Below are 23,118 nucleotides of genomic sequence, written 5' to 3'. Positions count from 1 at the left end.
ACCGCCGGTGCAGTTGCAACCGGAGATTGTACCGGGGGTGTCAGTCGCGCTTGCTGCCTCATTGGTCTCGCCGCCACTTCACTCGACAATTTAATAAATCCGCCGCGCCGCCGTTTCGTAAACAAAACTCATTGTTTCGGCCCCAATCGTGCAGTTGGACGATGGCAAGTTGGCTAGCCGGCCGCGCGCGGTGACATCCTCATACGTTGACCTCGCACGCACACGACATGAAGTTCTGGAAGTGCGCCACCAAAAGTGAGAGACGCGCCGCCGCTGCCGGTGAGATACCTACTTTATTTATTTACATCCATTAGCTCGACGGCGGCAATTCTTTTCTAGTTCACTGCACTTAATTAGGTGCCTATCGGCACTTGCCTATACTTAAATATTAGTTAACGTTATTGAATTAACCCACTTCCGCGCCAGTTAAATGATTTCTGCAATTTGTCTTCATCAAGTGTGCGGAAGAACCAATTCTTGCATTAGCAAAAGGGAGTCTGAGAACCATTAACCTGACCCGACCTTATGTATTTAATTTAATGCACATTGATTTACTTAAATAGAACAGTGAGGCGCATTCGTGAAATGTTTTGAATCGATGCCACTTATAGACAATTGTTTAAATTGCATCAAGACTGCTGTTTTAATTTAAATAGTTAGAATGTTCCATGTCCGATCCTTATCTGATCAATTAGAGGTTTGCAGCGGCCTTGATTGGCAAAAAACTTGCCATAGTCTAGATGACGACATTGTCTTATTTTTACTGCCGTATTACATCATTTAAAGTTTGTTTTAACTTAACATTTGCTTTCAATCACATAGTATATTATACCCTATCTACCTATGTTCCATTCTGTCTACTAAGTCCTTTGATAGGGTAACATAAGTATGAACAAAGTAGGTATTATTTTAAATGATTTTTGTTTTTATATCATTCACCCGTGGTCCGTGGTTAGGGAAACTTACAAAGAGAAAATTAAATCGAAAAAATCTGACTCGGACAGGACTCTTGTCAAGCCGGGACAAAGTTGCCCATTACACCACGGGGTCTTCTTCCTGCCTATGAGACTTTCTTCGATTTATTTTTTCTCTTTGTAGGTATTATTTATTTGTTTAGAATACCAATATCATTTGCGTCTGTAGCGTCGATCGTTGTAACGGTTTTAGTCATTAATCCTATATTTTATTAATAACTCGCCCACCTATTTGGCACGCATAGACTCACCTGCTTAATTAGGTAGGTACATTAATATCACATATTCGGTAATAGTTACTACGTCTTAAATGTATTAGTAGGTAAATAAATCTACTTAATGCCCATATACTAGCGACTCGCCCCTCGGACATAAGGATATGGGGAAAGAAAAAGCGACTTTGTTTTATACTATGTAGTGATTTATCTAGATAGGTATGTCACTTAAGTGCATCTGCTTCTAGAGAAGTTCTAATTAGTAAAGTAAATAAGTTATGTCTACCTTTTATGTGTGAAGACTAATGTTACAGGTAATGTACCTATTTACCTACGTAAGTAACTTTGTATTTGTTTCTATAGGTATGTTGTCTAGCAAAATAATAAGTAAATGAAACTCGTTTATTAAGGCAGAGTTGGGTCGTGAATGGTCGTGGAATGTTCCCACTTTGGGAACGTTCCCGACAGTCATCATCATCAGCCCATTAACGTCCCCACTGCTGGGGCACGGGCCTTCCCTATGGATGGATAGGGAGAAGCTTTATTACCTAACCTTTAGGCAGATAAGACTATATTTATAATGTACCCACTTTAGGACTCTGTCGCACTAACATATTTGACATTTAGTGAGACTTACAATTCAATTTGTAAAAAAGTTAATGTGACATGGTATCAAAGTGTATACATATTAATGCTCGTGACCGTACAAGACAGAACAATTTGAAACACAAAACCAGCCAGTGTCCTTACTATTAAAGAGTTTTTATATCTGGAACGTGTCCACTTTGGGAACGTTCCTGGCAGTGAAAAGGCGCAAAACTTATGTTTCTTTATTACCTAACCTTTAGGCAGATAAGACTAGAGTGCAAGAAAGAACAATTTGAAAAAAAAAGCAGTGTCCTTACTATTAAAAAGTTTTTACAACGGGAACTTTCTCACTTTGGGAACATTCCCGGTTACGGCTCATCACTGGTCGTGACTGCGAATCTTTATTAGTTTGTGTACGTGTGAGTTTCTTTTGTTTAGTTTCAGCCGGATTATTTATCTCTGTTGAGGGCTTAATGAGGACGATTGGCGGGCAGCTGCCAACTCTGATGAGAACAAAAGATATTGTGACTAAAAACTATTTTGGACTTTATGTCTGTTAGGTAATTAGTTTTTAATCTTTACATAAGCAGTGATGTGCTGCAATAAAAAGGCGCAAGGCTTAATTAAAAAGATCTTTATAACCTAACCTTTAGGCAGATAAGGCCGGAGTACAAGAAAGAACAGTTTGAACAAGAAAAGCAGCCAGTGTTCTTACTATTAAAGAGTTTTTACAAGAGCAACAGCTTTAAGAAGATTCCCGGGGACGGCATACCTATCACTGTACATAAGGGTGTACATTAAGACTGATGAGAGTGCAAGAAGCGAAAGTCGTGTGGCAGTAGTAAGTAGAATTCAGAGCTGCCTTTCCCAACGGGAAATAGGCGTGAGCTATGTAAGGGATTGTAATATGTTGTTAGCTTAACCCATAGACTTAGATTTCATTCGCGTTTACGCAGAGTCAACCTACCTCACTGCTTCTGTTTATTATTATTTGTTTTTTTCTCGTACCTAGTTATATTATACAGGGTGTTAGTGACATCGTAACGAATACTCAGGGGATGATTCAGACCATGATTCTGAGTTAATATCAAGTGGAATTTTTCGTCGCAAAATTCATGATTATTTTTAGTTTTTTTTAAATTATTTTCAATTCTATAATTTTGCGATGAAAATTCCACTTGATATCATCTCAGAATCATGGCCTCAATCACCCCTCAAAGTTTTCGTTACGATGTCACTAACACCCTGTATATAGCTTTGTTACTAACTAGCGACCCGCCCCGGCTTCGCTCGGGTGCAATTCTGAAGAAAAAATTAAATTATTTACGACATTATAAAACCTCAAAATTAACAGTATTTCGCCACTATTCTATTAAAAAAAACCGCATCAAAATCCGTTGCGTAGTTGTAAAGATTTAGGCGTATATAGGGACTGAAAAAGCGACTGTGTTTTATACTATGTAGTGAAGCTCTGCCCGAAGTAACTCACCAGGAATTTAGGGATAACAACGTTTTGAGTAGGAACAAAATGTGTACAAGACGGATTGGTAATAATATCCCTTTCTCTCGACCCTGTAAAAGCATGCGCTTGAAGATTATGCATCTTTTGCAAGATTGGTTACCATTAAAGGTGCAAGCATGTTCATTAACCTTCATAATTCTGGTTCAATGACAAATTATGCAACAATGTTGACAAATACCCATGTGGAATGTCGACCGAGGAGTCGATAATACCTTATCTTATTGATTTGTGGTTCTCTCCACCCCGTTAGGGATTAGGGGCGTGATTTTACGTATGTAATACGTATTATAGATCAATAACAAAAAAATCTAATATCTCACTATGAATATCAAGAGTGTGGCTGTGTAGTCTAGTAACTAACTAATCTGTAAAAGGTTATTCCAATTGGGGTAGTCAGAGGTATTGCCATGAGCAATATAATGTACCCATTTTAGGACTCTGTCGCACTAACACATTTAACATTTAGTAAGACTTACAGTTCAATTTGTCAAAAAAGTGAATGTGACATGGTACCAAAGTGTATACATATTAATGCTCGTGACCGTATATCCATCGCGAGATGAACTAAGTACCCACACCTCACCGAACTTTCCTTTAGACCAACTTGATAGGTAGGTGGTGAGCCGTATCGCTGTCTATAATGGTCGAGCCAACTGTGTTATAACGCCTTACGGCTCTGCCCACTCCGTTAGGTTACGAGCGTGATTTTATGTATGTGTATGGCTTAATAATATTGTCAAATTGTCTACAGTCTTATACTGAGACGTCCTAGTATTTCTGTCCCAGTAGCCGCCTTTCAGAATTCAACTTTCCTTTTAAAGGGCTAAGTTTCACTCGCAGTTACTTGAAAGCGAAGTTGCACTTGACTTTGAGCCGGGTTCTGAGCGAGCTTGTGACTCTTGATAGCTATGAAATAAAAAATATAGTATCTAAATATATAAAAGGAGAAACTGACTGACTGACATATCAACGCACAGCCTAAACGGCTAAACGTAGGCACTTGAAATTTGGAAAGGACGTAGCTTAAGTACCGTAGAGGTGCACTAAGAAAGGAATTCTCGAAATTCCCACGGGAACGGGAGTTAGCGGGAAAAAATATTTGTATGAAATAAACATTCTCATCAATTCCAGACGAAAGCTTATAGGTACTTTAGGGTTAGCCTCCTCTGATCGTATTTTCCTGAATTTATATTAAACCAAATTATCATAAACTAATAATCTAAAAATTAATAACAATTCTTTATTTAACTGAGCCACTTATACTCTAACCTCATTTAAAAATAATAACATTAAGCATTTTTTAACCTTTCTCCCACACACACACAAAGATCTCTCTTTTATAACACGCCACGCGGACAAAGTCGCGGGCAAAAGCTAGTACATTATACAATAGGCTTCATACCACCTCTGGTTGATGAAGGGATGACCTGTGCCCCGCACTGGACCGTATATAGGCAACAAAACGCCTCCTCTAAATCAACTGGAGGGGTTATGAAGCATACTCCACCACGCTGCTCCACTGCGGGCTGGTGGAGGTACCAAACTAGCCCAATGTGGCGGCTACTGCCCGGGACCGGTACCTTCCGAAGCACGGAATCATCTTACTTTTTCGGACAATTAGGTGATTCAAGCCTGCAATGACCAAACAAAGGACAGTCTCAAAGTGATTTCGACAATGTTCCTATCGGGAATCAAACCCGGACCTCCAGATCATGAGCTCAACGCTCTAACCACTAGAAGTAATTTCGAATAATAATATAATTATCAGCAGCGCAGGACCGATCGTCGTGGAGATCCTTGGGGGAGGCCTATGCCCAGCAGTGGGCGTCATACGGCTGATGATGATGATGATGATATAATTATAACATCGCGTGTCGGACTTCCCGTTTCGTTGGATCTAAATTAAGATGATCGAGCAACATCAAAACCAATTTTACGGATTGCAAAAAGCGCCGTGCCGTTGGATCGGTAAAAACTCTTCGTTGAAAAAAAAGCATTCATATTATACTAACTACAGGTAATTTTATAGTGTATGATATCTCCTTTGAAGGTGTTATAGCAGCTATAGGTAACTCGTTTTGGCGTAAATAATATTTTGTAAAATATTAAATCTTACACGTAGGTAAGTAGTATTCCTTATTCTATGATCTTAGCACAACTTCGCTTTATTTACTATATTATAGAATGCTATTTTACATACATAACGTACATACATAAACTCACGGCCGTAATCCCTAATGGGGTAGGCAGAGAGTAATCAAAGACAACTTGCAAGCACTGTTGATATAAAGCCCTAAGATGGATATATGGTGAGAAGCTTATGCTGATTAGGGATCAGTCTATCGCCCATAACAATTGTCCATCATGTAGGAACTCGTTACACACGCCACGTTAAGCCGTTAGTCCCGGGTACTGGTGTGCGTCATTGTCAGGGACCTTTAGCAGCTCAATAATAACCCGGACACCAGAGTTGATGAGGTTAGTAATCCACCTTGTAGCCCATACGATAGAAGGAACGATCATGTTAGAAAGGACACACTCCCTCAATCGAATTTTACGACTTGGCCGGGAAGACAGAAAGCTATATTAGCAGCCCTATTTTGCTTCTATCAAATGTCGTTATAGTATGAAATAGCTGTCTAAACTTGTACGTACTATTATGCATTCTGCTCTAAAACTTAGCTCATCTAAAGTCAAAGCATAGCTCGGCAGCCACCCATACTGGTAATGACGCCACCGCAGCCGTTAAGGATATGTATAGCACAGTATAAGGCTGATGTGTCTGCCTGTCGTCACATGGGGCTCCGCCCTGATTGCTATGCGAGCCGCGGACGCCGGCCTTTGTCCGCCGCGCATTGTCCTGCCTTCCTTTCCAACTTTTACTGAATACGGTGTTTGCTTTTCATTAGCACCAATAGAACAGACTCCGGATATGAATTGGTAAAGTACTCGATGCGAATGCGAATTGCCTTTATTAATTAAGTACTTAGTGAAATATTATGACGTGCAAACTTATAGAAAATGACGATAGATCTTATCCGAGTAGAAATATAAACCGTTATTATGTGTTTTGTGGTGAAACGATCACCTCCAGCTATGGGCTAGATTTACCTACGTTACATTATCTTAATGTTTTTAGGAATATCCTCACCTCATCCTTAAATGAGGACTTGCTGCTGCAACTACTGCCTACAGCCGTCAGTTCAGTTTCTTTTGTCTTCCCGGGCAAGACGTAAAATTCCACAGGGAAATTGTGTCGTTTCTAACATTATGGACAATCCTTTATGAACGTTAGGCTGATCCTTTGTCACTAAAAGGTTCATTATACTCATCATATCCATCTAGGGACTTCGTATCAATATGGTGGCTGCAAGTTGTCTTTGATTACTTGTGGCTCTGCCTATCCTATTGGGGAGTACAGGCGTGAGTTTATGTATTTATGTTTTTCTACTAATCACATTTTTAGGAATTTGTAAAAAACCAGACCTGTCAAATCTTCAGGGTAGATAAGCGGACCCCGTGAAAAACGGTATGATGCTAGGGAAATTAAATTATTAGGAACATAATTGAAGCACATAATAACGGGTTCTTACCGCGTTAAACTGGGGATATGAGTCTCCCGATATTTCGACACTGTTGCAAGTGCCATGATCACGGGATGACTGAAGAGATTCACAGTGCAACAGTGTCGAAATATCGGGAGTCTCTTATCCCAATTTAAACGCGGTAAGAACCCGTTATTATGTGCTTTAATTATGATAATAACCGCGTAAACTTAAAACAATGTTTTATTAGGAACTTCTAGACGTAGTGTAGGTGTATATTCACCAATACTGCTCCACTCCAATACGGATTACTTGGTGAAGGTTTGTAATCTCGTAGCGATCCCATGCCCGCCGAGGAGAGGACCACTTAGCCGCGGATTGTGCCAATAAACGTCACCGCCGGTTTTACTCCCTTTCTGAGCCACTAAGTGGACCTACCACAACTGTTTTCTGAGGACTTACGTCTGAGGACATCCATCGCATGTTGAACATAGTACCCACGCCTCACTGGGCTTTCTGTTAGACCAACGTGATAGTTGGTGTGTATCGCCGTCTATAATGGTCGAGCCAACTGTGTTAGTGAAACTGTACTCAATAAACGGTAAGTTCTACGTAACTTATAACAGTCCTAGGACGTTTTCGCAGTACATCTGATTCGAAAACGAAAACGACAGACAGTAGACAATTACTATGAGATCGGAGAACGGACGGGTGTAGGCTTATGCCCTGGACATTTCATACAAAGAAGCTCATTTTACACAGACACTACACATTGACGTTATCGTACAGTCATGAGAAATATCATGTACTTACCCACTTTAGAATTAGAACCCTGTCGCACTATCATATTTGACATTTAATGAGACTTACGATTTCATTTGTCAAAAAAGTTAATATGACATGGTTTCAAAGTGTATACATATTAGTGCTCGTGACCGTACAAGCGCATCTCTGTATGTGACCTGTCACGCCTATATTACTAAATTAAGACCAAGGAGGTGAGGCAAACCTAGCTCAGCCGCTAGTGGGGAGCAGAGGGTTGCCGGTCTATACGTAGTACGTTCTATTATTCCTTATTCTATGGTAGTGTGCAAGCTACCATACAAATAGTTCGACGGGTACTTCGGATCCGGCATTTGATGGACTCGGATCGGAGAAGTGGGAAAACGCTCTCGCTCTCTCTTATAGTCTCATCATCTCATGTATACCTAAGAATAGGTTTACATGTTTCTTCAAGCATTTTCACGATGTTTTTTTCACTGTTGAAAAGCTGAACTCTATAGTATACACGTATCTCTTCCGAAGTAGTGACCTACTTTAGAAAACACTGTGTTTATACCAGGTAGTATACCACTTTACTACTTTGTTCAATATATTTTAACAAGATACTGGTGCCGATTGCAGTACATATAATATAATCTAATTTTATTTTAAGTTACATCTGTCATTTTCTTATCCGCCGAAAAGGAAAGGGACGGGTAATCGACAGGCATAAAATTTATGGAACAAATCTAAAACAACCTTCTAAAAATTTTACATTGGGCAATAACCCGACAGAATAAAGTTGACATTCATTTTAAAATTAACAATTGTCAATCACCTGTCCCTTTCCTTTTCAAAAACATAATTAGAAGGTGTCTGCAGGAATCGGAGCCATTGTGAAAGTTTTAAAATAAATCAGCATTTGTTGCGCAGGTCAGTGACTCGCGTTATAAATCAAATGAACGCTTCGCAAGGTAATCCTTATTTATTATTTCCTTCTTGTCTCAAAGGAACATTGTTCCCAGTATTGTAATTTAACGGCAAGTTCAGTACTCCGGCTTAACTGGAAGTTTAATGTTCTCTAAAGTGGCTTCATAAGAGCTGTCAGTTTATTTATCCTCGCAAATATTTGTTGGCCTTATTGCTAGCGCTTCAATGAATTGGGACCACACGTAGGGAGTTAAGGAATTATATTGTTCACAGTAAAGTTTTATTAGTGTTGTGTTAGTTTGGGTGACACTCTCTCTCTCTCTCTATTTAAGAGCTGCGCTCTTGTCGGTGGAGTAATCGCCATTCCTCTCTTCTTCCCGCCAAAACCTTCACCTCCTGATACGACACGACCTGCACCTTCTCTTTTATTTGTTTCATAAATGTTCTCCTAGGTCTACCCCTTCCTCTCTTCCCTTCAATTTTTCCTTCTATAATGTTTGTTATAAATGAATCGTGTCGTATCAGGTGGCCAATCATATTTCCTCTCCGGTTCTCTACAGTCTTCAATATGGTTCTCTTTTCTTGCTGAGCTGATGTCCCTTTTTAGAGATAAGGTTTTAATTCATTATTTTGTTCATTTTTCTATTGTGTGTACCACCTACTTGTTTCTAAAATAAATGTTTTCTTTCTTTCTTTCTTTCTTTCTTCAACTCTTTCCAGCACTTTTTCATTTGACACCATTTCAGTGACACTAGTGAATGATAAATAAATAAAACATATAAAAATAGTTTTATTTCTGTAACCTTTTACAATTAGTAAATGAGACTAACCTGAAAGTAATAAAATTTAATATAAATTAAAGATATGTCTTTGATTAACAGCGAGGCATTCCCAACACCCTTGTGTGTGCTCTTCCAACATATTACTTTTGATTATTGAAATGAATTTGATTTTGAAATTAAAGGTTTTCACAGTGTTTACAGTGTCCTTTAAGATTTGACAGATTCTATCGTTTGGCAGTGAATGAAAGGGATATAATTCTGCCAAATATCTAGTTGTAAATCGTATTGCTATCGCTACCACAGGACCACAGTGACTGTATGAAAAATTTCGAATGTTATGCCGCTTGAGCGCTCTATAAACGAACGCTCTATAAACGATCTCCGTGGGCCAGTGGTTGAGCGCTGGGCTCACGATCCGGAGGTCCCGGGTTCGGTTCCCGGGGGGACATATCACAAAAAATACTTTGTAGTCCCTAGTTTGGTTAGAACATTACTGGCTGATCACCAGATTGTCCGAAAGTAAGATGATCCGTGCTTCGGAAGGCACGTTAAGCCGTTGGTCCCGGTTACTACTTACTGATGTAAGTAGTCGTTACATGAGCCACGTCAGGGGTCTTTGGCGGCTCAATAGTAACCCTGACACACGATAGAAGAAGCCCTCTATAACTAGTACCTAATTGATTGGATAAAATTACAATTTATACTTATGACTCATTGGTACATGCAAAACGATTGTGTATACTCTACAGAAAGGTGCTAGGTATCGAAACATAGGTTCTGTTTACAATAAACTTTATCCAACAATAGATTAGACCTAAGTTATATTTAGCTATAAAAACAGCGCTCGTGTTATGAATACAATTGTCTAGCTACTTGTTAATAAGTACATTCTTAGGTACCTACCTATTTACTCTAAGGGTGGTATTAATAAACTAATCTCAACTGAGACTGCCCTCAAGATGATGCTCAAGCCCCTGTTTTTATACCGGGTGTTAGTGACATCGTAACGAATACTGAAAGGGATGATTCAGACCATGATTCTGAGTTAATATCTAGTGGAATTTTCCGTCGCAAAATTCATGAAATTTTGAGTTTTGTTTTTAATTATTTTCAATTCCATATTGTGCTTTTAGCTGCATAGAACCCAAATTTCAATAAAAAAAACAATAATGACAAATTATCGAAAATTTTCGATGTAATGGAGACAACAGCTGCTCGAACGGGTCAACGGCCACACGCACCGCGCCGCGCGCCCCGCTCCGCACGCCCCGCTCCGCGCGCCCCGCGCCGCACGCCGGCGGCGCGGCGGCGGCGCGGCGGCGGCGCGGCCTACAAAGTAGGCACTACGAACCGATCCTATTTCTTTCTCTGTCTATCGTAAATTATAAATTTATTTTATTCTTATTCTTAAATGGACGGATAATCAACAGGCATAAAATTTATGGAATACACGTCAATTTTAAGCAGAAATCTAAAACAACCGACAGAATTAAGTTACCAGCGAGATACCTTTTTGATTCGACCGGGTTATTCATTCATTTACTCATAGGAATCAGGGCCATTATCTACCTAAAACAGTTGAAACAGTAAATAATTGTATTCTTTGTTGTCATTAGAATAACTAACAACCAACTAACACAACCACCACAGATTAGGTAATTAGTTACCTACTATGTCAACCATCCACCAACTTAGTATGTAAGTACCTACGCAAAACCTCGCTACACAAAAATCGAAAATAAATAAATAAATAAATCTTTTAGATCAATACCCATTATTGTTACAAAGCAAGACCTATCGGTACTATCGCTAGTATCGATCTAAATGTACTATCACTACTTTCGATAGTTTAGACAATTTTCAAGTTCAACAATTGATAATCTACCTATCGATAGTTCGGCAACTCCGCCGCGTAGGCAATGTCGGCATGTTCAAAGAAAAAAATTGTCCGAGTGGAGTGATCTTATTTTTCTTGTTACATGTTGGTACCGTACCGAGGTACTAAGTACTAAGTTATTCGTAGTTTTAAATCTCATTGTTAAATCATCAGTAAAGAACTAATTAAACCTATCCTGTTCTGTGTACAATATTCATGTAACGGCTACGTGCTTACATAAGTACCTAGTAGACGGGAGCAACGACTTAACGTACCTTCCGAAGCACGGATCATTTTACTTTCGGACAATCAGGTGATCAGCCTGTAACGTCCCAACCAAAGGCCTTATAAACAGATTTTTGTGATATGTCCCCACCGGAATACGAACCCGGACCCTCCGCATCCCATCGCTCAACCACTGGACCACATAGGCCAAGAAGGTTCTAAGACATAATTAAAGGATCCTGGGACGCAAGACCTCCGAGTTAGGGCTTGTTTGATCTGTCTTGATGGATACTCGGACGTGAATAGCCTCACGGATCAAGGGCAACGCGCGCCAATAAAGTAGGCATTACGAACAGATACTAGGTATTTCTTTGAGTTGATAGGTATCAAGTGAAGTTTCCTGTCGCCAAATTCATAAAAAAAATAGATTTTTTTCAGTCCCATATTGTGTTTTAAGCTGCATAGAACGCACAGTTAAAACAAACAAATAAAAATTACTAATTATTAAATTTTATCAGTGTCATCAATAATAATAATAACGTATCTACAACTTCAGCTATGCGCAGGTGAATAGCCGGCGCACGGGTCAAGGGCAACGCTCGCCAATAAAGTAGGCATACGAACAGATACTATTTCTTTCTCTGTCACTTGCACCATAAACATACTCTCTCTCTCTCTCTAGTCGTCGGCTCGACTCGGCCGCGGCCAGTGCGTCGTCGGCGCCCTTAGTCGGCGCCTTTGATGCTTTGCGCTAACGCCGCCGCCGCGCGCTTCCGCTCAGTCGAATACTAAGCTTGACCCGAATCGCGTGATGTTTTTCGAGGATATTTTTTTCGTGTTTGTGAGTGTTTGTTTCATTCTGTAAATGAGTAGTGTCGACTATGATGAGATCATAGACCATTTACTGCGCAAAAGTATGGAAGATTGTTGATGTTTATTAAAGAGCAAGGTGTTGTGTTTGTGAGTGCGTGTGATACCTACCTACCGCGGAGGAAACGCGATGTTGCATACCTACGTGACGTGACATGTTCTAGGGTACCTACCTAGGTACTTCATCCGAAGGAATAACAATTAAGGTAAGGCAAGAGTAGAGTTTTTATTGTTAATAAGTTAGGAACGTTTTAATAACTGGTAGGTAGGTACCGTGCGTGAAAAATCGTGGCAGTAGGTGTTCTACTTCAACAAACAACATTTTTAAACGTTGAACCACTACTAAGCATCTAAATACAAGAGAATGAAAACTCCTACCTAGATATCAACATCGTATCTCACACGCGTAACGTAGCCGCGCGTAAGTTTAGCGTCTGTGTGGCGCGTTGTTCGACTTACATTGCGGCACAGTAAAAATTGAAAATGTTAATTAAACATTTGCGACAAGAAAAACACCCACCATCGTTTTTAGTACAATAAAATAGGCGTTCCATTTTTTTTTTCGTTACGATGTCACTAACACCCTGTATAAGAACTGTCACATTGACTTGATCTTGAGAGCAGTCTCGAAGCTGAGATTAGTTTATTAATACCACCCTAAGTTTCTAAGTATAATAGCCACGCTCTTCTCGGTGTAGCATTAGCCATGCTACATTTTTAGGGAAAACTAGGGCAGAGGTTTTCTTCCGCCCCGCAGTACTCTGTCTGACGCGAGTGGGATGGCCAGATTAGTCTATTTCAAAGCCTTACTAGGACTCCTATCCTCTGCATAATACTGGCAGTTACTACTGCCCTCTGACAGGTTCCAGGTTACAGTCCTTGTGACTTGCCCTTTCCGTCCTACATTGCCGTACCGATGGCTTCCATCTTCGCCTCTGCAACCGGTAGCTCAACATTCTACATAACATAACATAAACAGCCTGGCGAAGGGGCGACTCAACAATAATCCTTGTCCCAGGGTTGTTGAGGACTGTCCTTGATCTCACAACCCCCACACGAGAGAAGAACAGCCTTCATACGACCTGCTGGGCATAGGCCTCCCCTCAATCAACCGGAAGAGGTATGGATGGAGCATACTCGACCACTCTGCTCCACTGCGGGTTTGTGGAGGTCATCATCATCTACATTCTAATTACACCCAACAATACTTAATTGATTTTGATTTTTAAGTACGTAGAGATTGCTACGTAACAATAAGGCCGTCTATTGTACTCCTTCTATTTCTCTTTTGTTTAGTATTTTGTATTTCCTGTTTGTGCAATAAAGTATTTGTTATGTTACGTAGGTGTTTCAACTAATCAGTCTTTAGGAGAAGAAATATGGCTAAGAGCCAGATTTTTTTATAGGTTTTTTACAATACAAACAGTATTTTATACTTATCTACTTATTAGTAGCTCCGAAACTTATCTATTATAATTTCTGGTATTTGGGAGGGAGTCATAAAAGCGACAGGTCTTTTCTAACAAGATGGGCCGCTATGGGTGACGACCTGAGCTGACCGCTTGTCACCATATGGTACATTACATCCATCTTAGGACTTTGTATCAAGAGTGTCAAATTGTCTTTTGATTAATTGTGACTCTACCTACCCCGTTACAGATTACGGGCGTGTGTTTCTCTATGTAAAATAGGTACGCGCCGACTTCACACGTGTAATCCGATCAGGCTGACCATCCGTGCCGCCTCCGAGCCTAGATGAAAGCTAAATGGATGCGAAGGTGTAGAATGTAGAATGCATCGCACGTTTGCTAACATTGACCTCGTATAAACAAATAGACTACCAATCTCTGTAAAAAAAAGTTCGCGGCGCATCTTGGCACTAAGTAAAGGCGTGTCAAGATTAGATTTAGTCGCAATGGGCGTAATGATGACACTGTACAACCGATATTTCTCTTTATTTTAACAACCACAACATCTTAATTTGATGTAACGAACTTATAATACCTACCTACATAATTTAATGTATACGACACGGTTCGGACGTTTTTTAGAATCCTTTAGCGATTGTGAGTCTATTTGTTTATAGTATGTCAGTGGTTGCCATGCACTGAAATAGACGCGGAATTTTAGGCACGGTACGGAAAACATTTTCTTTTTTCTATTTAACTTATTTAAACGTACTTAAGTAATAATAATAAGTCCGAAATTTTATCCTGTTTTTCTTAGACGTCATAAATGCTTTCTTTCTTTGGACGTTTAGTAAAAAGAAGCTGATTTGACTAGGTAATTGGAAACCAACCTGAACCGGTATTGTTTTTTAAATAATAGGTATATTTTTTAATATGACTACTGTAAGCATTGTCCCTTATAAAAGACCTACTGTAAAATGAAACTGCCCGAATTGGTACAAAAAAAAATTTGATTGCCATATAATGTAGCTTTTTTATTAACTTTTTTGCAACTTAATGGCATTTTTAAATATTTATCTAGTGAAAACAGCCAGCGTGAAAACTTATACATACTTACCAGAAGACGTTTGCAAAAAGTTTTTATTATCTACTTACAGGTAGAAATTGAATCATCATCATCAGCCAATTAACGTCCCCACTGCTGGGGCACGGGCCTTCCCTATGGATGGATAGGGTGATCGGGCCTTAAACCATCACGCGGGAGAAATTGAATAGCGTGTACGAAATGTTCTATGTGCCTTTAAAATACTTAACAACATTTTACCGTCATCAATTTTATGCACATGGCTGCTCAAACATTTTGGAACGCCGCTGCTGCTGTGCCCATTCTTGCTGAAAATGTTGGTGGAATAAAGTTCACTTGGTTGCGTATTAATAATGTCTAAACGTTCGTTGTAAAATACATAACTACTCTATACACATGGGACACCTGAAGCGTTCCGAGGCGGTATATTTTATAGTTTTCAATTTTGTACGCAGACGTTTTCTTTTACAAATATTTATGTACCGTGGTGCGGTTTCATACTATTAGCATTTTTGGCATTTTTTTAAAGTTTACCTATTTTATTTTAAATTTATTTAGCTTTGGCGACAAGGCCATCACCTAAAAAGTTTACCTATTAGTCAAAAGCATTCAAAAGCTAAAAAAAAATAAGTTGGTGGGTTCCTAAATTGTTAATAGATCTTAAATAAATGTGTATAAGCTTCTAACATTAAACAAAAAGCTAAAATTTTGTCGGAAAGGTTACAGAAAGTTTATGTTGCGCCACACCATACCTACCTATCTAACAGATTCTAAAATGAATATGTACTTAAATACCTAAACTTTTAGGGTGTTTTCTGATAGATAAGTAGGTACCAATTTAATATCACTTATAGGCTGAAACTGAGACGCACATAGCAGCTGTTTAGTGACGTGTTATCAGACCGCTAATCTTTTGTGTTCATTCCGTCACATGCAGATTACATCACATCACATCTCACGCGTCGCATTGTATCGTTTTCATTCGACCAGTTATGGATGAGCCGTGTTGGTTTTTCGTCATAGCGTTTTTGTTAGGTTAAGAGTCAGCGGGAGGTGAAACGCGGGAGGCGTCAAGGCCCAACTTATAATTGGCAAGTAGTATGTAGATGTAGGCCGGCGCGGCGGGAGTCCGCCATCCCACTGCGGAAGGACGGTTCACGCCGAACGGACTTGCCAGTTGTCACTGAACGCTCCGCGCCGTTGCCTCTCGGGGCACTGTTTAAAAAAGTTCGTTCCAATTTCGAAATTGAAATTCGGTCAGTTCTGAAATTAAAATTTTTTCGTGATAAATGTGACAAACAAGAAAGTGATATGAGAATACGGTTTGAAGTGCCCAACAAGTTGGAAATAACGTTCGGAAGAGGTAGAGTTTTGAATGTTTTTTTTCCCATAGTTTATCTTACCTAATATTAAGTAATTCTATGTACGCTCACGACTACTAATAATAATATGTACATTATGAAACCATGTCACGTTAACTTTTTTGCCAAATTAAACCGTAAGTCTCATTAAATGTCAAATATGATAGTGCGACAGGATTCTAAAGTGACATGATGTTGCTCTGACTGTACCAATCTATCAAGACTTCGTATCGTATCAAAAGAAATACTTAATCCGATCAAAAGTGCTCATTAGGGATGTGAGACTCTCTTTATTGTACACAATAATTAAATTAATGACAAAAAAAAACGAAAATAGGTACAAAAGGTGGACTTATCTCTAAAAGAGATCTCTTTCAGCCAACCCCACATGGTGTGAGAGGTTTATAAAAGCCTACACATATACTTAATTGTAAACGATTGATATGTTTAGGTGGTTGGATTAAAATCTAACAATATTACAGCATTACCTATGTTATTGACACAGTAGAGCAAAGGCTTCGCGATTGCGGATAATAGGCTAGTTCCCTATTACCCTTGTGGGTATACAATATATACCTTCAGAAACATGTAGTTATACACTGTATTTATACAACGAAACTATGCAAATCTTTATGAACCAATGTTCACGAGACAATAAAGCGAAAACTTTGCTTTAGCCATGCAATTTTCATCGCGTTATAGAGTTGATTAATAGTCAATAAATAATTCTGTAGCTAATTAAAGTTTCGACGGCAAGTATAGTACCTACCTATGATACCTACCTTATTATTTAACGGATCGAAGCCACGAAACTATACCTACTATCATGGTCGAAGGGCGATACGAATCATTTAAGGTAAAAACCTGACCTTAATATTTATACTTACTTACTTTAAATTCTCCTTACTATTTAGACTAGGTAAGTAACATAATATAACAAATACCATATTGCATAACCAGGAAAATACAAAACAAAAGTGAAATAGAAAGAGTAAAATAGGCGGCGTTATTGCTTAGTAGCAATCTCTTCCAGTCAACCTTTAAGTATAGGAGACATTTAATATTGTACAGAGTGTTAGTAACACCGTAACGTATACTAAGGGGGACGATTCAAACCATGATTCAGAGTTGGTATCAAGTGGAATTTCCTGTCGGAAAAATCAAGAAATTTTTTGTATTTAAAATTATTTTCCGTTCCATACTTTTGCGACGGGAAATTCCCTTGATATCAACTGAGAATCATGGCCTGAATCTCCCCTCAAAGTTTTCGTTACGATGTCAATAACACCCTGTATAATATAGCGGGACAGTGCAGCATGGAAGTACGTGTTTTGTAAACTATTTTAACATACCTAAGTACTTAAATAATTTAGCATTCTGGGTTATACCTATTATAGTGCCGATATTCAATATTAAAAACAGTTATCATGTCGTCTGTAGTATCCTGTGTTATAGGCAACAGTACTTTAATTTCCGGTAAAGAGATGTCGCTTCCTTCGGCGGTCTTCTCTTTCCTGTCAATCACCGCCAAATGTTTACTTACATAAACAATAGAATATCTTGCTCCTTGTGTATAAAAAAATAAAGTTCAAATGGCAATTTAAACAAATAAATATTTACTTTCCTTTCCAACTGACTTTGTCCGCGTAGACTTCAGTTCCCGCGCGCGGATGTCTTTTTCTATCCCCTTAGGGGATGATTTCCGGGATAAACACTGCCCTGTGTTCTACTCTAGAGCTAAAACTATTCCCATATCAAATTTCATCCAAATCGGTTCAGCGGTTTAAGCGTGACACACAGACAGAGTTACTTTCGCATCTATAATAACGAATATAAGTAGTTATTTGTAAGTATTTATCTATACTTATTGCATTCTCAAAGATCACTAAAACAATGATCGATTGAAACAAGCATGCCTTAGGTAGGTACTTATTACTTATACAAGTTTCTCTTCCCTTTCTAGATTAGGTCCAATATGACCTTTTGAAATAAGGTAAATCTATAAATAGGTAATCCCTTTATAAAGCCGATTAAATATCTAGTGGTTATACACTCGACTAAGCCATTGGCAATGTACGTAGTTTGAAAACAACTACTCTCATCGGAATAAAAAGCAAATTCCTGTTCTTTTAAATATTTAGGATTACTTAATACCTCTCAATCAACCGGAGGGGGTATAGAGCATAATGTAGATTAAGTGAAGGCCTGCGCCCGGCAGTGGGACGTATATAGGCTGTTTATGTATATTATGTACTATACCGGTTAGTAATTTTTTTAATAATCAAAATTCGTCGCTTGTTTGGCTACTCCTGTCTTGTACGTCCATTTCCTGTCTACATTCCTGAACAGTCGACGCAAGCGGTGACATTCTAACATTCTAGTTCTCAGTAGCTGTTGTGGCTGAATAACATTGTACCTGTGCTATTGAGTGGCTGGTTGGATAGATAAGATAGCCATGTTCCGCGCTTGAATTCGAAGTAGGAATTGTATTGTGCGCAGTCGACAGCGAAAGTGTGTTTATTTTCCATAGCTTGGGCTATTTGCGTAAGAGCTATTTTCGTTTGAATGTTCCTAATCACGTCCCGTAGTATTTTATTTGTTACTAGCAACCCGCCCCGGCTTCGCTCAGGTGCAATGCTGAGGAAAAAAAATAATATTTACGACATCACATTAAAGACCTCAAAAATAACAGTATTTCTCCACTATTTATTAGATGTTATTATACATATAAAACTTCCTCTTGAATCACTCTATCTATTTAAAAAAAACAGCATTAAACGAAGCAACATCCGTTACGTAGTTTTGAAGATTTAAGCGTACATAGGGATGTAGGGACAGAAAAAGCGACTTTGTTTTATGCTATGTAGGGATGTACCTATCTACTTCTTTAGTATAGAATGGTTTTATATGTTTGTATAGATTCTTTCAATCGTAGGGCTAGGCGATTGCTGTCAATTGCATCACACTCTCATACATACACCCTCATACACATACCCACAAACACACACAGTAACGCTCACACACACGTGCACATACACCCAACACACACACACACACACACACACACTTACACACACACATACACACCTTTTCTTTTATTATTATTATTTACTGTTTTCCACTGCGCATATGGATTAACATAACTCTGGTCTGTACATTACTCCAACGCTTTGCCAGACTCACTGACCCCTAAGATACAGGTTTTTACCTAGTTTAGGGGACAGCGAATCACATCCTTGTATTTTAAGTACAACCATTGTAATTTTCATTGTAACAATTATTTTTTGGAAATAAACTTATTATTATTATTATGTTTAACCCAGAAATTTTCATTAACACAGACGGCTCTACCATTATAGACGGCGATACCGCTCACCAGCTATTACGTTGGTCTAACAAAAAACTCGGTGAGGTGGGTAATTAGTTCATCTTGCGATAGACCTCACTTCTGACTACCCCAATTGGGATATAGTCGTGGGCTTATGTTATGTTAAACTACCAATGTTGCAACTTTCTTCTAACAGAATGGGAAGCATCATGATAAGTCAGTACGTAATAAGTAATTCGAAGGATTTTCAATATGTAACATTATTACAATAATGTAGGTAAGGTATGTCTACTACTGCGTCTATTCCGTCAAAACTTTAGAATTATACCTACTTACTTATTTATAAGCGTAAGTGTATGGAGTATAAATACTTAGAAATAACTATATTGCTATCCGCAATCAGGCGATTGTTACAAAATACAATAGCTGAAAACACAATACTTAGATAAGTAACTAAAATACAGGCAAAAATTCAGTAGAATAAAGTAAGGAAAAGCCGCGTAAAGTATCGATAGAGTTTCACAATATTTTATTTATTTAATCAGTCATCGAATTCTCGTCTCAATATTTTAACTATTTGCCTACCTAAATAATTTGATGTGTAATTGAGTAAATAGGTATCGAAGAAATAATAAAAAAAAACACCTGAGATTATCTACAGTATCGGTCGACACACAAGGCGTCATTCTGCATGCGTTTGCGCAAGTGAAGGTCGGGGGAACAATAGAGGCGGCGCGGGCGCCGACACAGGGCGCAGGCGCGTTCAGGTGACATCAAGGTTATCGATGTTATTTTAATTATTTTTTCAATATTAAACAAAAATGTTACAAGTCATAGTCGGTAGGTACTGTTTCAAAGGTGGTTTAAATCTTTTTCTCTACACTGTAGTCTCATCAACATACAAACTGTCGTTTTAGATTTTGATCTAAACTATAACAAAAAACTAAATTCTATCACAGTTTCCAATAAATAATACCTTATGTCGTAATGTGTTATTCTGTCAGTATTTACCCAAATCACATCGCTCACATCAAACTTAAGCTAAAACAGAAAAAAAAACATAAACTGATTGCCAAATAGGGGCACAAAGTTTCCCTATGGATGAACATCGCCTGTTATGTCGAGGCAGGATTCCGATCGATCAAGAAACAAGTTTCTTACCGGGACCGGCTACGCTATTGGAATTATACGCCATTCCTTTGCTTGATGTTAGTTTTTTTAGTCAAAAATGGTAAGGCAAAGGAATTCAGCAGATTCTGCCAAACTTGTTCCACTCTGCAATTTACGCTGGCAAATCGACTGTTGAAGACATTTTTTTTTTAAAGAAGAGGATTAACTAAACTAACCAAATTGGAGATGTCCTTAGGAAAGGTTCAGTGCGATCTACTCTGAACCAGTGTGCGTGCATGAAAAGATTGATGAATGTGGAGGAAGCAAGAGAAGTGTATCAGGATCGAAGCAAATGGAATTCCATAGTCTCTGCTTACCCCGGTGGGAAATAGGCGTGGGTATGTAGGAATAACCCAACGCATTGGTCATAATTCTACAAGTACATTATTTCTTGAACTCTCTAAGCTGTTAACATAAACCGGTAAACTAGTGTCCATATAAAGGAATAATGTATTCACCAATTCGTTAATCATGCTAGTTGCATCAATAGTATGTAAATAGCACACCGACCCCCAGGTTTCTCTTATTATGTAATAGGAATTAATCGTCAGAATTCTGCTGATTAAACTAGATATGAGTACCTACCATACCTACAGCGGCTACAGCAATGTTCTAGGCAAGTGTTTAGCAAAGTTTAGCGAAACAACTTACTATTAACGGCCTTCATGTTCCATTGGTTGAGAGCTGGACTCACGATCCGGAGGGCCCGGATTCGAATCCTGGCGGGGACATATCACAAAAATCACTTTGGGATACTTAGTTTGGTTAGGACATTACAGGCTGACCAATTGATTGTCTGAAAGTAACATGATCCGTGCTTCGAAAGGCACGTTAAGCCATTGGTCCCGGTTACTATTTACTGATGTAAATTAGTAGACGTTATATGAGGCATGTGAGGGGCCTTTGACGGCTCAATAGTAACACTGACACAGGGTTGATGGGGTTAGTGAACTACCTCACAACCCACACGATAGAAGAAGACTTACTACTGGAACGTGTCTAATTATCTGAACTAAAAGGCCCAACAACGACACAGGATACCAAAATGGAATTAACCCTAATAAAGACAAAATTAGCTACGTGAGAAGCACCTTTGATATTTCTTAGATGCTCAAAGTGTCACTCTTAGGTACGCGTGAGATTCAATAAGACTCGCATAGAGATTTGATTATGAAACCATTTGCTTGAGTCGAAATTCACTTGTAAAAGCGGAGAGAGGCTTTTATATTTTTTTCTAGTTCCGCGGGCTATCACGAAGGACAATGTATGGAGTTGGAGCTAACTGCAAGCCCGACAGAAATTGATTTGTTGCAGATTGCGAACCATCCATCGCGTCTGACATCTATTCCGATATACCAATTGTAGGTCATCTGACCGGGTCATGTATTGACCTTACCAAAGTTCGCGTGCGGGCTCTAGCTTCCGCGCAGTGGTTGTATATACCTACTTAATAAATATTAATGATACATTTCTTTGTTATGTTTAGCACCTCTGAGAGTTCGTCATGTTCAGCTTCAATACCTTTTGTCACTGCATTGTAAATAATATTTGTTTATTTTCGCACGTCAATTGTTCGCATGTCAATTCTTGATGGGTACTTTTTGTTTCTCACTGTGGATACATAAACTAGTGATTAATGAGAGAGGATGGCGATCACCCACTTGTGTCGGGTCTAATTCAGATGTTGAGTAGTGTTGGTTGTGTTCCAGTCTGGTTGCGAGCATTCCGCGCGTTGGCCTCGATTCTGGAACTAATTTGAACCAAATCATTCGGACAACTGCATCACATTCTTCCGCGTGAATCTTACCACACGCTTTATGCTTTTCCGTATTTCTAAACCATAGTTCACCTAGATTTCGTCATGCTAAGCGGCTAAGCACATATGCGCTAATAAAATTAAATAATCTCGACTTTGCTTGAATATAATTAATTATTTATTATTTTTATAGAGCCACAGAACTGACCCTAAATTTTTGAGCTCAGGGGGGTTGAAAACGTCACATCGAAACAATTCATGTAAATTGACATTTGCGCATATAAAAGTAAATGCGCAATGCAAACAAATATCAAATAACAATATTGCTTTTTAGATGAATTGCTTCCATGTGGCCTTTTTAACCGCCCTGGGTACCGCAATGAATCATTTACGTTACAAACAAATTAATTAGTGGGTACCCAAAGTAAAGGAAAACAATAAATTATGTAAGTAATTTCGGCTTTGAAATCAATTCCAATTTGTTACATCACTCGTGCCTAAATCTCATTATAAAAGTAAATCAATAGTTTCATTCTGTCATTGTCAATCAGAAGGTAATGTCTAACAAATCGAATGTCTAAATTAACAATGGGTGATAATGCAACAAACGCTTTGATTGACAATGGTTTGGTTTAACATTAAACGTAGGTGTCATCCAACCTTTACAGCCTCAGATATTTTACATAAGTACTCATACAAATCATACATAAAACTATATAGA

The 23,118-nt window shown here is 38.7% G+C and overlaps 1 protein-coding gene across 5 annotated transcripts in view; it reads left to right on the top strand.

Moving 5' to 3' along the window:
• LOC126371816 (guanine nucleotide exchange factor DBS-like) overlaps nt 1–23,118 on the top strand; it is a 165,475-nt gene that overhangs the window by 8,296 nt on the left and 134,061 nt on the right. Inside the window, exon 1 of one of the 5 annotated variants that reach the window (XM_050017202.1) lies at nt 123–279. The exons of 3 other annotated variants lie outside the window; for them this stretch is intronic. In XM_050017202.1, coding sequence (XP_049873159.1) covers nt 228–279 — 52 coding nt within the window. In that variant the 5' untranslated portion in view covers nt 123–227. Of the gene's footprint in view, nt 1–122; nt 280–15,923; nt 16,146–23,118 lie in introns of those variants that run through there. One more of the 5 variants, XM_050017210.1, reaches the window with a different exon arrangement.

Source organism: Pectinophora gossypiella, chromosome 2 (assembly GCF_024362695.1).
Source record: "Pectinophora gossypiella chromosome 2, ilPecGoss1.1, whole genome shotgun sequence".
Taxonomy (NCBI): Eukaryota; Metazoa; Arthropoda; class Insecta; order Lepidoptera; family Gelechiidae; genus Pectinophora; species Pectinophora gossypiella.
Note: the sequence above shows the minus strand (reverse complement) of the source record. Positions and strands in the feature narration are given on the sequence as shown.